Below are 15,976 nucleotides of genomic sequence, written 5' to 3'. Positions count from 1 at the left end.
TAGGCGGGGGACACCCTGAATCGGTTGCCAGCCAATTGAAAATACCTATGCCATTCCTGTTCTTTAATATTATTGTATGACGGCTGTAGGCCCAAACTAAATTTCACCTAAAAAAGTTGCCATTTAAAAAAAAAAAAAGCCACAGTGGAGCTTTATTCTTACCATCAGGACATTTTGTCAAGTTCTTACGACCACTGTGCACTAGTGTTTATATCTACCGTTTATCTAGCCATCGGTCTTTCTAAGTAGCTAGCCAATTAGCTCGCTATTCGTCTCTGTCTAGCTAGCTAGCCAGCTAGCTGTCTGCCTGTCTAGCTAGCTAGCTATCTGTCTCTGTATCTAGCTAGCTAGCTAGCTATTTGTCTCGTATCTCTCTATCTACACACACACACACGCACACACATACATACACAATTCCAATGTTTAGCAGTAAGTTTTTGCCAAGGTTTCAAGTGCTATAAGGAGAAGAAAAATTGATTTTTGAAAAAGCTTGAATATGACCTTGGAGAAGTCGTACACGTGTCGCGGTAAAACCTTTATTGAACCGCATACATGGAGGCCGTAAAAGGATGAAGTGTAAATGTGAGGCGTGGGCCGGTGTCTGCAGATTTCCCCAAAGATCAACAGCTGCTGGCAGCCCAGGCGGCCATCTTGCTGCTGCCGGACGAGAACCGTGAGGCGCTGCGGACGTTGCTCTTCTTCCTCCGCGACGTGGTGGCCTGCGTGGACGACAATCACATGACGCCCACCAACATCGCCGTGTGCCTCGCGCCGTCGCTCTTCCACCTCAACGCCCTCAAGAGGGACGCCGCCGCCAACAGGTCACCTGGGAGACATATGTTGTTGTTGTTGTCCAATCAAATGTTTTGTTTTGTTGCTGTATTTAATATAAGAAGTTTGCAAAAGATTATCATGGAAGTTAAACGTCATTCCAGGGAATAGGAGTCCACACCGGAATAGTATTAGAATCGTGGTAGAGTAAATGAAGAAAAAGCCTTCACTTCAGGATCAGGATATTAATTCAATAATAGTCATCATTTCATAAAAGTTGTCACGGTCAATATTTGGTGAGTATTAAACGTGGAGTATGTAAGAGGTTTTTCCAGTCATTATTTTACATGAATCTAGTTGGAACTTTACAATTAAACCTAATACAAGAGACTGGGAGGCCCTCATGTCAAAATTGCAAAGCTGGAATTTTGATGATTTTTTTTATGAGAATAAAATCTCAATTTTATGCCGAACAAACATTAAATTTGACCTGAGTAAAGTAAAATTTAGTGAAGAGAGAAGAAAATGTGCTTCCCTGACTATTTTCCCATCGTGTCGTTACTCCAGATCGAGTCACAGGAAGTACAGCCTGGGCCGCCCGGACCAGCGTGACCTGAGCGAGAACCTGGCCGCCACGCAGGGCCTGGCCGAAATGATCAGCGAAGCACAGAGACTTTTCCAGGTGGCCGCCGCCGACCTGCTCCACGTGCGCAAAGGCCTCACGGGGCTCTCTGGAACATTCCTCGTGAATTGCAATTTTCTTCTCGTGTAGATTCCGGACTTTTGGCCGGCTCTGAATCTGAGCTCTGCCGCTCCGACTGACGAGGCGAGCGAGGAAGAGCTGGAGGAGACCATGCGGAAGCTCCGGCAGAGTACGCAACTCCTCATCAAGGAAGCCGGCGACAAGAGTCGAGGCTGGGAGACTCGTCCCGCTCCTGAACACGTGTCGCTAGCTGTCAAGAAGGTCAGCGAGACAGAGAGCTAGCTGGCTAGCGCTAACAACTTGGAAGTGTTTTGGGATCACCGTTTGTGTCATTTGTACACTTTAAGATACTTTATAGAGGCAATGCTTTTTTTAGTTCAAAAATGTGTTTTTGTGTCGGCAGACGTGGTCGGGATGCCCGCTGTGGACGTGGCGCGTCTCGGTGGAGGTGGAAGCCAGCCAGGAGGTTTTGCTGCGCCGGCTCCTCGAGGAAGAGCGGCCGTGCGGAGGCGGCGCAGGGCTGGGCGCCGTCATTCAGAGACTCGGCGAGTGCGCCCACGTCTGTCGATACCTCCGCCAGGGTCACGACGCCGGCCTGGCCTCCAGCCTGCCGCGAGAAGATCTTCTGCTCAGGTTGGAAAAAGAAGAAAGTCTGAGGGAGGGAGCGTACTTATTTATTTATCTATTTATTTGCGCGAATGAGGCTGATGAATATTTCATTCCAGCCTGGAGTCAGATGAGATTTGACAGCGTGTCTGTTTGCCTTTGTCATCCGCTCGTGGTTTTTGTCGGCGCGCAAGTGAACTCGGCCTTACCTCTGAGTCAGGCAGACACGTTGGTTTTTTTTTTTGTTGTTGTTTTTTTCTTTTTCCCCACATGAGGCATCGAAACACACAGAAGGGAAACATCCAGTTGCATTGACACGGCACGTCAGTCGTTTCGGCAGACACGTTAAGAGCAGAAAAGCCCAAAACACGTTTGAGTTTGCTGATGCCACTCGTGAATGTGAAGTCAACTTAGAAGAACGAGCACTCAATTCTATGGGATTGTTTTCTCTCGACAAAATGACAAAAGGGAGAGATTATTTTAGATCGCTGAGGAAGAATGAAGTGTTTCTAGGAAAAGGCCGATTCGATCTCAAGTCCCTAACCTAATTTGAAACCAGACTGTAAAACCCGAACTGTTCTTTGAAACCCTATCCCGAATTCGAGAACCCGAACACTAATTTGAAACCCCTCATCCTAGTTTGAAACCCTACTTTGAACTCCCGAGTTGGCTGAGAAGAACAAAAACGGTGACATGTTTATGATACAAACATATTACTTTAGACATACTGTGTTTAAATACATTACAGTGGAGCCTATACACTTTCATTTCCAACGTTACAAATATTGGACATTATCTGCGCATTCATTTTTGAATGTAGTGAGGTCAAAAACGATGTCATTTGCAGGACATGGCAGTCGGAGGCGTCTTGCGGCCCGCTCTTCGTGTCGTCTGTGTCCACGCAGCACCCTCAGGTGCCACCGGAGGGCGTCCGAGTGCACACGCACGCTTGCCTCTACCTGCTGGAGCCCACCGCCGCCAGCAAGACCCGCCTCACGCACGTGTGCCGCACCGACACCAGGTACGCACTCGAGATCCCCTTTCTCGCGCCACACTCACATGAAGTTCTTCTGCGCATCGTAGCCACGTAGAAAGTGAGATGCTTCCGCGTTCAAAGACAAGACCGAATGGTTGCATGGGTGCTTCGCTTGCCCAAGTTGTCTTAAGTTACCCCACACACAGTAACTCTTGCATTGTCAATTCAGACACCGAAAAACGAGATTGCAGATCAAACGCACTGACTTGTAGCAGGTTTGAAAGGAATCTCCTCACTGACACGTTTCATGTGTTATCCTGTAGGGGGCGCTCTCTGGCGTGGCACAGCAAAGTGAGCGGACATCGCATGGTTGCCGCTCTGCTGGCCCTCAAAGCATCCTTCCAAGGGCAGCACAAGGAGAACACCATGTGACGACGCTTGCCGGACAGCGGGTTGGAAGAGTTTCGATTTTTCGCCCTTTTTTTTTTTTTTTTTTTTTTTTTTTAACTCTTCAAAAATGTCGCGCTCGTCTTGGCCAACCTGCGACGTGTTTCACGGACAAAGGGAAGACCAAACGGGAATGCGTGAAAGACAAACGATGTTGCCTCGCCCGTGTCGAGTTAGGGGACTGACCGTAACAAACGCAAGCCATCGAGGAGATGTGGATTGGCGCTCCTCGTGGCATGAATCAAATGCGCGTCATTATTTAAGGGAACTAACAAAGTAAACATATATTTAAGCCTTGGAGTGAGGTTGTGTGAAAGTGATCAGAGCCACGCATCTGATTAAAGAGATTTGTTTTTCTCTAAGAGCTTGCTTTGTCTTTTTTTTTCTGTTCAAGGGAAAACCATGTATACTAAGGCGTTTTTAGCCGAATAAAAAGACCATGTATAGTAAGGCGTTTTTCGCCGCCCAAAAAAAAAAACGACCATGTATAGTAAGGCGTTTTTAACACAAAGAAACGACCATGTATTGTTAGGTGTTTTTCGCCGAAAAAAACGACCATGTATAGTAAGGCTTTTTTGGACGAAAAAAATGACCATGTATAGTAAGGCGTTTTTAGCCCAAAAAAACCCACCATGTATAGTAAGGCGTTTTTAGCCCAAAAAAACGACCATGTATAGTAAGGCGTTTTTACCCCGAAAAAAACGACCATGTATAGTAATAATAATAATAATAATAATACATTTTATTTATAAGCGCCTTTCAAGACACCCAAGGACACTTTACAATAACAAAAAACACAAAACAATACGGGTTGAGCAGCGGCAGCCAAAACGCGCCAGCGTTCACTCAACCCGAAGGTCAGAAAGAAACCACAGGGGAGGGAGAGAGGGAGAAAAAACCCACGCTCGTACACAAGCTACAGTGGTTACTTATTACTTGGGTCAGCTTGCTACATATTTGACCGAAGATCAACTTTTGAAGCGACGAACCTCCCATCATCCACCCGATCGCGCATGTGCAAGCATAGTAAGGCGTTTCTACCTAAAAAAAAACAACCATGTATAGTAAGGCGTTTTTGGCCCTTAAAAAACGACATAGTATAGTAAGGCGTTTTTAGGCCGAAAAAAACAACAGTATAGTAAGGCGTTTTTAGCCCGAAAAAAACGACATAGTATATAGTAAGGCGTTTTTAGCTAAAAAAAAAAACGACCATGTATAGTAAGGCGTTTTTAGGCCGAAAAAAACAACATAGTATAGTAAGGCGTTTTTAGCTAAAAAAAAAACGACCATGTATAGTAAGGCGTTTTTAGGCCGAAAAAAACAACATAGTATAGTAAGGCGTTTTTAGCCCGAAAAAAACGACATAGTATAGTAAGGCGTTTTTAGCTAAAAAAAAAACATCGTATAGTAAGGCGTTTTTAGGCCGAAAAAAACGACATAGTATAGTAAGGCGTTTTTGGCCCTTAAAAAACGACATAGTATAGTAAGGCGTTTTTAGGCCGAAAAAAACAACATAGTATAGTAAGGCGTTTTTAGCAAAAAAAAAAAACGACCATGTATAGTAAGGCGTTTTTAGGCCGAAAAAAACAACCATGTATAGTAAGGTGTTTTTGGCCGAAAAAAACGACCATGTATAGTAAGGCGTTTTTAGCCGAAAAAAAACGACCATGTATAGTAAGGCGTTTTTAGCTAAAAAAAAAACATCGTATAGTAAGGCGTTTTTAGGCCGAAAAAAACGACATAGTATAGTAAGGCGTTTTTGGCCCTTAAAAAACGACATAGGCGTTTTTAGGCCGAAAAAAACAACATAGTATAGTAAGGCGTTTTTAGCTAAAAAAAAAACCGACCATGTATAGTAAGGTGTTTTTAGGCCGAAAAAAACAACCATGTATAGTAAGGTGTTTTTGGCCGAAAAAAACGACCATGTATAGTAAGGTGTTTTTAGCCGAAAAAAAACAACCATGTATAGTAAGGCGTTTTTAGCCCGAAAAAAACGACCATGTATAGTAAGGCGTTTTTAGCCCAAAAAAACGACCATGTATAGTAAGGCGTTTTTTGCCCAAAAAAACGACATAGTATAGTAAGGCGTTTTTAGCCCGAAAAAAACGACAGTACAGTAAGGCGTTTTTTTCCCAAAAACATGACATATAGTAAGGCGTTTTAAGGCCGAAAAAAACGAAATAGTATAGTAAGGCGTTTTTGGCCCTTAAAAAACGACCATGTATAGTAAGGCGTTTTTAGGCCGAAAAAAACAACCATGTATAGTAAGGTGTTTTTGGCCGAAAAAAACGACCATGTATAGTAAGGCTTTTTTGGACGAAAAAAACGACCATGTATAGTAAGGCGTTTTTAGCCGAAAAAAAACGACCATGTATAGTAAGGCGTTTTTAGCTAAAAAAAACCCCGACCATGTATAGTAAGGCGTTTTTAGGCCGAAAAAAACAACCATGTATAGTAAGGTGTTTTTGGCCGAAAAAAACGACCATGTATAGTAAGGTGTTTTTAGCCCAAAAAAACGACCATGTATAGTAAGGCGTTTTTTGCCCAAAAAAACGACATAGTATAGTAAGGCGTTTTTAGCAAAAAATAAAAATAAAAACGACATAGTATAGTAAGGCGTTTTCAGCCCGAAAAAAACGACATAGTATAGTAGTAAGGCGTTTTTAGCCTGAAAAAAAACGACCATGTATAGTAAGGCGTTTTCAGCCCAAAAAAAACGACATAGTATAGTACGGCGTTTTCAGCCCAAAAAAATACGACATAGTATATAGTAAGGCGTTTTTGGCCGAAAAAAAACGACCATGTATAGTAAGGCGTTTTTGGCCGAAAAAACTATACTTTACTATACATGGTCGTTTTTTTGGGCTAAAAACACCTTTCTATACATGGTCGTTTTTTTCCGGCGAAAAACGCCTTACTATATATGGTCGTTTTTTTTTTTAGCTAAAAACGCCTTACTATACTATGTCGTTTTTTTTCGGGCCAAAAACGCCTTACTATATACTATGTCATTTTTTTCGGGCTAAAAACGCCTTACTATATATACTATGGCATTTTTTTCGGGCTAAAAACGCCTTACTATATATACTATGTCGTTTTTTTCGGGCTAAAAACGCCTTACTATACTATGTCGTTTTTTTTCAGGCTAAAAACGCCTTTCTATACATGGTCGTTTTTTCGGCTAAAAACGCCTTACTATACATGGTCGTTTTTTTGGGCTAAAAACGCCTTACTATACTATGTCGTTTTTTTTGTGTTAAAAACGCCTGACTATACATGGTCATTTTTTTCGGCAAAAAACGCCTTGCTGTGCATTGTCGGGGGTTTTTCGGCTAAATACGCCTTTCTATACATGGTCATTTTTTTGGGCTAAAAACACCTTTCTATACATGGTCGTTTTTTTCGGCAAAAAACGCCTTACTATACATGGTTGGTTTTTTTTCGGCTAAAAATGCCTTACTCTACATGGTCGCTTTTTTCGGCTAAAAACGCTTTACTATACAGGGTCGGTTTTTTTTGTGTTAAAAACGCCTGACCATACATGGTCATTTTTTTCGGCAAAAAACGCCTTGCTATGAATTGTCGGGTTTTTTTCGGCTAAATACGCCTTTCTATACATGGTCGTTTTTTTGGCTAAAAACGCCTTACTATAACTGTTACACCCGCGCTGCAAGAAGGAGAGATACCGCCGCTCGTTCCTACCGACTGCTGTCAGGCTGCTGAATAAAAATAGCAACAATAATATTAATAATAATTAAATATTGCACTTAATTGAACGGTGTTTGTTTGTTCTTTCTTCTTTCTGCCTACATTCTTGCTGCTGGAGGCTGTAAATTTCCCCAGTGTGGAATATACATGGTCGTTTTTTTTGGCTAAAAATGCTTGACTATACATGGTCGTTTTTTTCGGCTAAAAACGCCTTAGTATACATGGTCGTTTTTTGGAGCTCAAAAAGCCTTACTTTACATGGCCGTTTTTCGGGGCTAATAACGCAATGTATAGTCAGGCGTTTCTAGCCGGAAAAAAAACGACAATGTATAGTCAGGCGTTTCTTGACAAAAAATCAAAAATAAACAAAGACGACCAGGTATAGTAAGGCGTTTTTAACACAAAAAAACGACTATGTATTGTAAGGCGTTTTTCGCCGAATAAAACGACCATGTGTAGCAGGGTTGCTCAATACGTCGATAAATTTAAAGGGAAAATGTCATGAAAGTAGGAACATTGCATAAGTACAAAAGAACATCCATCCATTAGCGGAGGGGCATCTCCTCACGAAGATCACGGGCGTGCTCGAATCGATCGCAGCTGTCCTCGTACATCCACAACTGGTTGCCGGCAAGTCACAGTGGACAACATGGACAAACAATGATCCACGCTCAAACTCACACATCGGGACAATTGTGAGTGTTCCATTGACCTACCTTTTCCGTTTTTGGAACAGGGGAGCAAAGTTGAGTCCCAGGAGAAAACCCACGCTGGCACGGGGAGAACATGCGAACTCCACACAGGAAGGTCAGGGACAACATCTACCTGTCCGAAAAAAGGACTGCCTTCAAGAAAATCTTTAAAAGAGGAAACTGCAATTCAGGAGAGCAAACAAGTGTTTTGAAGGAGAAAACAAGTTTAATAAAGGTGTCAGTCGCACGGCGTATCAAAACAAGTCACCTCTGGCGTCGGCCTGTCGACAGGCGCTCGCTCTCCTCATTTGCATCCATTTGTAATATATCTCCATTTCATCCCAGATGAGCCGTTTTAATCTCTCCACGCCAAGCACCACAACACTGGAAAATAAATCAAGTCGATAAAAATACTTTTTCATGGCGAAGGACAAGCGTGGCTGTGGAGAAATGCTTTTGAGGAAAGGACGTCATCTCTGCACATCATGAGCAATAGGACTAACAATTCTTGCCTGCGGGCCGATTTCAAGCTCACAAGAATTTTCTTTTTCTGCCCCTCTCATGTGGAGCACAGCACAGCTTGATGTGACACAGTGGGTAGCTCCCCCCAAAAAACACAGACCAATAAAAACGAACTAACCCAATTCACTCGAAGCCTGACACATTCATCACCAAAAAAAAAAATAGTTGACAAACATGCTCCATTTTGTACTTTTTAGCCTCTCGGTCAGGTTTTGGCCACAAATAACCTCGAACGCGTCACTCCAAAAATGTCATGCTACATAAAGGTTAATATTTATATTCTGTGGCTACGCTAACAGCTGCCTGCTAACGAGACAGCTGAGATGAAAGTTTTCATCCCATCCACATTTGCAGTGTGCTATTTTAAGATTAGGATGTCAGCAAATTGTCACTCCCAAAAAAATGTGACGGATGCTAATATTAGCATCTGAGAATCCATCAGGTAAGCGTAGCTTTCCAGTGTTTCCTTCCACAACTTTCATTTTTAATCAAGCTGCCTATGCTATGGCATCATCTCGGTGCAACTTGTTTTCCCTAAAACTGTTGACATCCTTGCCACGTGTGCTAACTTTAGCATGTTAGCATCCAGTTGTAAGACAAACTAATGTTGAGAGGCACCTGCCCAGAACGCACCGCGGAGAACTCATGTACTATTAGATAACGCGAGTACATTACGAAGTATTAGCGATAGAGCGACAAATTATACTGAGGTTGGCTTGGCTTGGCTCAAGTCTCAGTCTCTCGCCCTCGACACCGCTTGAGAATTAACTTTCAGCTTACCTCGATATGCATCTTGCATCTGGTGGCACTGGGGTTCGCTATTTGGAGTGCACTCGAACTGACTCGAAGTATGACCAAGGCCGCACGATGGTTGGCGGGCTTTTCTGGCAACGAAGCTCCTCGTCGCCGGTCGTCTTTTGGGAAACAGACACCCCACCGGCAAAGCGGCACGTCTGCAGCAGCTTGAGCGCACGTGGCGAGGTGTCATTCATTTGGTGAGTTGCCTCACGCGCACAGAAAACGCATCGCGCACAAAACCAATCGTGTCGGAAAGTTATGTACAATGTTTGTGCTTAGTGTCCAACCACGGTCAAAATCATGATTAGCGTGATTTATGCGGATTGGTGATTAACTGGAATGAACACAACCCCAAATTAAAGTAACGACTTTTTTTGTACTTATATTTGTGTAAAAATGCAAGGAGTAGAAGTAAACTGAAAAATAACGACTCCACTACAGTATAGAGCCCCCAAATTTGTTCTTAAGGTAACGATCTTCGGAGCCTCGCGTCCCCCCAGGGGGGCGCGCCCCACTATTTGAGAAACACTGGCCTAATCCATAACAACCACATTTAATTGTTGACATTAAATTGCTAATGTAACCTATTGTGCTATTTTTTTAAATGATATCCAAAGCTAATGTTTTTCAACCTTTACAGACTACCCATCGCTGTTTATGCCCATTACATTTCTGAATATAATCAAACTATCTTAACCATTTTCTGAATGTTTTACATAAGACGGTTATAATCGGTGCATTGAAATTCACCTCTGAACAAAATCAAATGCCGAAAAAAATGAATATTAAAATCAATTGACCATGTGCAGATTGTTCCATGTCAGCTTTTTAATTAAAAAAGAAATCTATGGACATGATGATGAGTTCATGATCATTTAGAGTGGTGGAAAAGTGCATACATTGCCATCACATCCTCTGCACGGGGTCGATGCCCAGGATGTTGAAGCCTTTGGCCATGATGGCCGCCGTGGCTTCGCACAGCAGCATACGCCACATGTTCACCTTCACAACCTCACCTGCGGGGGAGAAATGGATGTATTTATTTTTTTGGAATCTTATTCCATTTTCAGGCACGTTTGCGGCAACAAAAAGCCAAAGCGCTTGTCAGACAAAAACTAAAGACTCTTTTGGCTGGGGGGGGGGGGCGGGCTTCGCAGCAGGCCCTAATAAAACAATCCCACGGGAGGGTTCCAAGTACATTAGCCCCACGGTGCTAATAAGGAATTAGCATCATTAAATAGCTCAAAGCCTGAAGTGGCAACCCTCTGGTGAGGATGAACCGACATTTACAGGCAAGTTTGCGCGGAAGGCAAGACTGCACGCAAGGGGGGCAACTGCGTGACGAGTGAGGCTAAACTGTGCACTGGTTGACAACCGCACGCTACTGGTACTACTCGTGACATACGAATCGATTTTCTAGTGCTTCGGTAGTCGCACTCTTTGCACACAGTTGTCAACTGGTGCGGTTTTAACTTGCCAATGGGTCAGTTAGCGACTCGGCAAAGTTGTCCCCCTTGGCGGGAACACACCACTCGGGGGATCACGTGGCTAGTGCGCCGCGGCGGCGGCTCGTTACCCGTGTGTCGGTCCTTCTCCACGCAGTAGCAGCTGTCGTAGAACTCGGTGAAGGTGGTGGCCAGCTCATAGAGGTAATCGCAGAGCGGGTGCAGCAGCAGGTCGTCCAGAATCTTCTGCAGGATTTCGGGGAAGCGCAGGATGCACTTGCCCAGCTTCCACTCCTTGTCGTGGTCCAGGAGCACCTCGACACTCTGGGCCGCCTTCCTCAGGGTGGCCTCGTCCACGTTGGCCAGCCGCGCGATGGACCTGCGGGGGGGCGACGTTGAGGGTACGCAAAGGTGGCCGGAATCGGGCGGACTGCGCGGGCGCCTACCGGATGCGCGTCAAAGCGTAGAGGAGATACGCGGCCGTGTTGCCGCGGTCGTCCAGCATCTTGTCGAAGGAGAAGACGTAGTCGTTGATGCGGTTGTGCGACAGGTCGGCGTACTTGATGCAGCCGAACGCCACCGAGCGCTGAGCTTTCGTCAGTTCCTCCGGCGTTAGAACCTGGAAGGGGGGGGGGGGGGGGGCAAAAGTCATTGGAAGCCGATGCGGATGGATGACAAAACAAAATGTGGGTGGGAATGAAACCTTTCTCACCTTGTCTCGCTCTTTCTCCCTGAGTTTGTCCATGGATCTCTTCAGTCCCTCGTCCAGCAGGTCCATCAGCCTCACGGTGTCTCCGGAGCGAGTCTTAAACTTCTTCCTGAGGGCGAGCGCTACAGCTTAGCTTTTCAGGGTAATCTCGCCGCGAGTTGTCCCGTCCGGATGCCCGACGGCCAGACAAACGGCAGCGGGACAGTCGAATACGGTCGATGGCGTGTGCAGTTGTCCACCTCGTAATCGCCGATCGTCGTGAACGACAAAGCACTCAAAGTCGACGGGACCTTGGCTTTTAATGACGCTCCTCTTTAGCCTGTTGACATTGAGCAGCATTTTGGCTCCAAATAATGTGGAAGCAAACTCCTAATTGGCCATTACAGCTGATGTACTGTGCCTGCTGCAACCAAACTCTCGACAAATTTCGACAAGAACGTCAATATCCTTGTTCTGGTATCACTCAAGTTAGCGGTGCGGCTTTTTTTTTTTTTTTTTTTTTGGTCCAACATCTATAATCCACTCCCATAGACAAAAGCTTGCGGTCATACTTGTCCTCGCCGAGCACCACTCCAAATCCAGCGTGCTCCACCCTGGTCACCCGGGGGTCGTACCATCCGATCATCTTGGCGGCAGCGAACACCAACTGGAAGTGGGGGCCCTGAAGTACAAATAATACAGCAGATTGGATTGTTATTTTTATGTCCTCATAAACGCGACATTTTCGACTGCGGCCATCATTTCACCTGGCCGCTGTCCGTCACGTAGATGATGATGTCGGCCTTTTCGTCAAAAATGCGCTGGCGCAGGGCGGCGAGGTCCGACGTGTCGTACGTGTAGCCGCCGTCCGACTTGACGACGGTGAGCGGGATGGGCTGACCGGGGGCGAACACGATCTTGCGGCCCTCGTCCATCTCCGTCAGGCCTGGCGCCGGGTTCGGAAAGACAAAAAGGAGAGTGGAAAATGTGGAAAAGATGATGAGAGAAAATAATATGGCAACATTGCTCCCTAGTGGCCATCTCACACCACTGGAAACATCGGCGAGAACGTCTTGTGCTGCAATTCCCCGAGAAGTCACCCACCCAAGTGAAAAGGTGGATTTCAGTGCTTTGAATCATTTTCACCATTTCAGACGTCTCACAAAAGTCTCAAGGGGGAGAAGTCTGCCATTTGGGGCCAAATTCCGAGGCTGGGAATTTGGCCCAAACGGAAAACAAAAACAAAAACGTCGTCGTCACCTTTGTCATCAAACTCCTTCACCACCTCCGTCATCAAGTCCTGGTAGAAGGACTCCCCCCGCTCGATGATGTGCACGTCAAGGCAGTCGTAAACCTTCTGGAACTCTGAAAAGCAACGCCGACGCCCGTTCACACTTCTGGACGATTGACGGTCTCCGATGAATGAATAGACAACCCACACAAACGCCGGAAGAGCCGAACAGGGAGGCTGGATTTGAACCCCGGGCATTTTGGACCTGCGATGCGGACGTGCTAACCGCTAGCGCACCGTGCTGCTATCGATGGTCTCAAGTTTTAACTAGAACGATGCCTCGTTTTAACAGTTGAAAGCCGCCCGTCACCGAGTCCAACCGTCAACCGCAAAAAACGAGCGACTCGTTTCATGCCGCTTTCTAATTGCCATGATTAGAAAAACAAAGCGAACGAATCGGGCATTGGTTCGACAAAATTCAAGCGCCACCTTTCCTGGAGACGTCGCAGATGAGATTCCAGGCTTTGATGAAGTCTGGCTCTTTACTCTGCAGGCGGACCACGCAGCGGTACGCTCGCTTCTTGAAGTCGTCCTCCTCGTCAAAGCGCTTCTTGGACTCCTGGAGGAGCAGACGGCAAAAACGCTTCAGCGGCCGCCGCCGAGATCAATCGCTTTCCGCTTTCACGGGAGCTCGAGAGGACTGACTTTGTAGAAGGCCTGCAGGTCCCCGATGGGGGGCGACACCGCCAGGTAGTTTGGGAATTTATCCTGCAGGTGCGCGATGAGCATGCCGAACTGCGTGCCCCAGTCGCCCACGTGGTTCAGCCTGAACACCAAAGTCACAAATCGTCAAGCGAAGGATGCGCGACGCTAACGCGCCGAAGCCCCCGGGAAAAGCGCCGCACACTTTCGATGCCGACCGCGTCGGGAGTCTCGTCAGATTTCTTCGAAGTGACGAGATTGGGCTTTCGCTATCGGAAAAATACACTTTGAAAACGAGTCCGGCCGTCACCTGAGCACGTCGTAGCCGAGGAACTCGAAGAGACGACACATGCTCTCGCCGATGATGGTGGAGCGCAGGTGGCCCACGTGCATCTCTTTGGCAATGTTTGGCGAAGAGAAGTCCACCACCACCTGAGCAACCCGCAAACGTATACGCGGGGGCAATTTTTGGATGGTTTGCCGGAGCGACGGTGGTCGCGCGTCTTACCCTCTTCTTGGAGGCGAGCGGGGGCGGCTGCACGCCGTTGACCAGCAGGTTGCTCAGCAGCCTGGACACAAACGATCGCTTCAGGTGGATGTTGATGAAGCCTGCACAAGTAAGATGCGGCGCGCATTCAACTTGTTTGTCTGCATGTGCCCTGCGATGGACCCTTTGCAACTTGAGACGGAAATTCAGGGCGATACAAAAAAAAAAAAAAAAAAAAAAAAAGGGGTGGGGGGTGGTTTCATACCTGGTCCTGCGATTTCCGTCTTCTGGATGAGTTCGTTTTCCGGAATGTTCCGAATGATCTTCTCTGCGATCTCCCTCGGGTTGACTTTCAAGCCTTTTGCTTTCAGCAACTGCCAGCAGAAAAAAAAGAGAGGGAGTCTTGCAGGCTAATCTAGCACTGGATGCCAAAACTGACCACTGAATGTGGGGCAGGGGGTCATTTCGATCTACCTGTGCCATGGCCATGGCGCTGTTGCACTGGTAGTCTCCAAACTTGGCCTGCTGGTTGGGCGTGACGGAGAGCGGCGGGCTGTCCAGCTCTGGACAGGAGGCCCGGATGGCCCGGCCAAAAATCTCCTGCAGCCGTCGGTTGATGTTCATCATGGCGGTCCCGCAGTGGGGGGGCTCGTCTTGCAGACTCTGAGGACATGCGCAGCGAGAGCCTTGTGAATGTTTAATTTTTGTGTGTCGACTTATCGAGTTCAAATATATTAAAATATATGATACAAGATACTTTACTTCAATCTAAATATCTTGTTAACTTTTGTAAATAAATGGCAACAAATGAACATGTACTTATCATTTTATTGAACACAAATTGCACAAAGTAACTTCAACTGGTGTTTCATTCGTAAACGTTAACATCCTTACTAAATATTTGACACGTGTTGTATTTTAAACATCAAATGTGACTAAGGTTCCAAATCCCGATTTTGCGAGGCAAAATGCGGCCTGTCCTGCCGCCTCACCCTTTTGAGGATGTTGAGGCGATATTGCAGCCTGCTGTTCTCCTCTCGCAGCTCATCCAGACGACAAGACGGACTCGACTTCTGCGGGTTCTTCAAGCCTTCCAGCTCTGCAGAGAGACTTTGGATCTCGGACTCCTGGAACAAAGAATTACAACCGCTTAGTCATAGTAGGAACACCATAAATGCATATGATTAAGGGGGCTTCCGCAACGTCACATGATCATAAATCACATAATCAGTTTTATTGAGAGTAAAAGTGCATCAGATTGAAACCAAAAGTACACATTCAAACAATTAAAAACAGCGTTAAGCTGGCGTGTAGGTTCTTAAAAAGGCCCTGAAAAGTAACCGTTCTCAAACCGTAATACTTGATGCTCATAATAAAGAAAGGTCTTGCAGAAACAAGTACAAGTCCTAAATTTGTCATTTATAATTTTAACAGCTAGATGGCACCAAATGTGTTTGGCTTTAGAAAACGAGCCCAACAAGACTTCGTTTAATGAAGGAGTCATTTAAGAAGCATGCCCGATTGCAGCTCTAGTTACACTAATAACAGAACAACTTTCAACCCCAAGTATGTACAACATGTATGTGTGGGTAATTCGGCGAAGCAGCAACTTTCAAAGTACCAACTAAAAGTTGAGAAACAATGAACAAAGTCGCGAAAGGGCCGTCGGAAAATGAAAACATACGACGCGACGTAGTGCCGAACATAACCAGGTTGCACTTGTTTTCGCAAACAATTAGCGGTTTCTTTCTTTTAAATTAACGCCGAATTTCAGAACTCTAAAATCCGATACCAAATATTGTCACCCACACAAATCCCGTCTACGTGTTAATATTAGAGGAATATGCTTGTTTGTTTCTGTCTGCTCTGCCTCGAGCTCACTGGCCGTCGTTGCGTGACACGTAGCGCCGGGTTTAGCTTCAACTTGGCTAACCGCCGTCCGACGGGGTTCACCTGCTTCAGGAACCTCGTCGCGTATTCGTTCACACGGTCTCCGTCCATTACGAAGCACCGGGTGAGCGGCGGAATTTAGGAAGTGGGACCGGAGCGTTGTCGCGTGGCTGATGAAACAAGCCAAGAGGAAGCAGTTGACATCTTTTTCCGTTTCACTTCCGGGAAGGTGGGGGAGATTCTTCTTCATTGTGTGGAAAGCAGACTTATTCGTTTGTCGCCACCTGCTGCAAAAGACAAGAATTGCACT

General features: G+C 45.9%; 2 protein-coding genes and 1 long non-coding RNA gene across 4 annotated transcripts in view; 1 reads left to right on the top strand and 2 right to left on the bottom strand.

The window, feature by feature from the left end:
* The window catches only part of LOC147194138 (rho GTPase-activating protein 7), a 28,039-nt gene extending 24,174 nt beyond the window's left edge, over positions 1-3,865 (top strand). For both annotated transcript variants that reach the window (XM_086131509.1, XM_086131510.1), the window contains exons 12-17: positions 608-821; positions 1,339-1,453; positions 1,544-1,735; positions 1,878-2,107; positions 2,928-3,101; positions 3,380-3,865. In XM_086131509.1, coding sequence (XP_085987635.1) covers positions 608-821; positions 1,339-1,453; positions 1,544-1,735; positions 1,878-2,107; positions 2,928-3,101; positions 3,380-3,488 — 1,034 coding nt within the window. In that variant the 3' untranslated portion in view covers positions 3,489-3,865. The remainder of the gene's footprint in view (positions 1-607; positions 822-1,338; positions 1,454-1,543; positions 1,736-1,877; positions 2,108-2,927; positions 3,102-3,379) is intronic.
* Positions 3,866-6,712: 2,847 nt separating this feature from the next.
* On the bottom strand, positions 6,713-9,619 carry LOC147194137 (uncharacterized). Its single transcript, XR_015103094.1, has 4 exons — positions 9,206-9,619; positions 8,172-8,287; positions 7,928-8,036; positions 6,713-7,831 (listed from the first exon to the last, which is right to left on the bottom strand). It is a non-coding gene; the product is annotated as an uncharacterized LOC147194137 (long non-coding RNA).
* A 412-nt stretch (positions 9,620-10,031) lies between these two features.
* Positions 10,032-15,885, bottom strand: rars1 (arginyl-tRNA synthetase 1). The gene is made up of 15 exons (XM_086131884.1): positions 15,730-15,885; positions 14,769-14,903; positions 14,251-14,439; positions 14,042-14,150; positions 13,798-13,898; positions 13,600-13,721; positions 13,293-13,413; positions 13,077-13,206; positions 12,617-12,721; positions 12,124-12,302; positions 11,929-12,038; positions 11,381-11,486; positions 11,115-11,287; positions 10,800-11,047; positions 10,032-10,239 (listed from the first exon to the last, which is right to left on the bottom strand). Exons 1-15 carry the CDS (start codon positions 15,775-15,777, stop codon positions 10,130-10,132), a joined length of 1,986 nt encoding a protein of 661 aa, XP_085988010.1. The 5' UTR covers positions 15,778-15,885; the 3' UTR covers positions 10,032-10,129.
* Positions 15,886-15,976: the final 91 nt, after the last annotated feature.

Source organism: Hippocampus guttulatus, chromosome 15, assembly GCF_054856545.1.
Source record: "Hippocampus guttulatus isolate MCC_2025c chromosome 15, RoL_Hgut_1.0, whole genome shotgun sequence".
Lineage (NCBI taxonomy): Eukaryota > Metazoa > Chordata > Actinopteri > Syngnathiformes > Syngnathidae > Hippocampus > Hippocampus guttulatus.
This window is presented reverse-complemented; position numbering and strand designations above follow the sequence as displayed.

Coding starts and splice junctions, on each gene's coding strand:
- rars1 (XM_086131884.1), bottom strand. CDS start 15,777: ATGGACGGAGACCGTGTGAACGAATACGCGACGAGGTTCCTGAAGCAG. Junction 14,904..15,729: donor CGACGAGGTTCCTGAAGCAG/GTGAACCCCGTC, acceptor TCTTTGTTCCAG/GAGTCCGAGATCCAAAGTCT. Junction 12,303..12,616: donor GAAGGAGTTTGATGACAAAG/GTGACGACGACG, acceptor ACCCGGCGCCAG/GCCTGACGGAGATGGACGAG.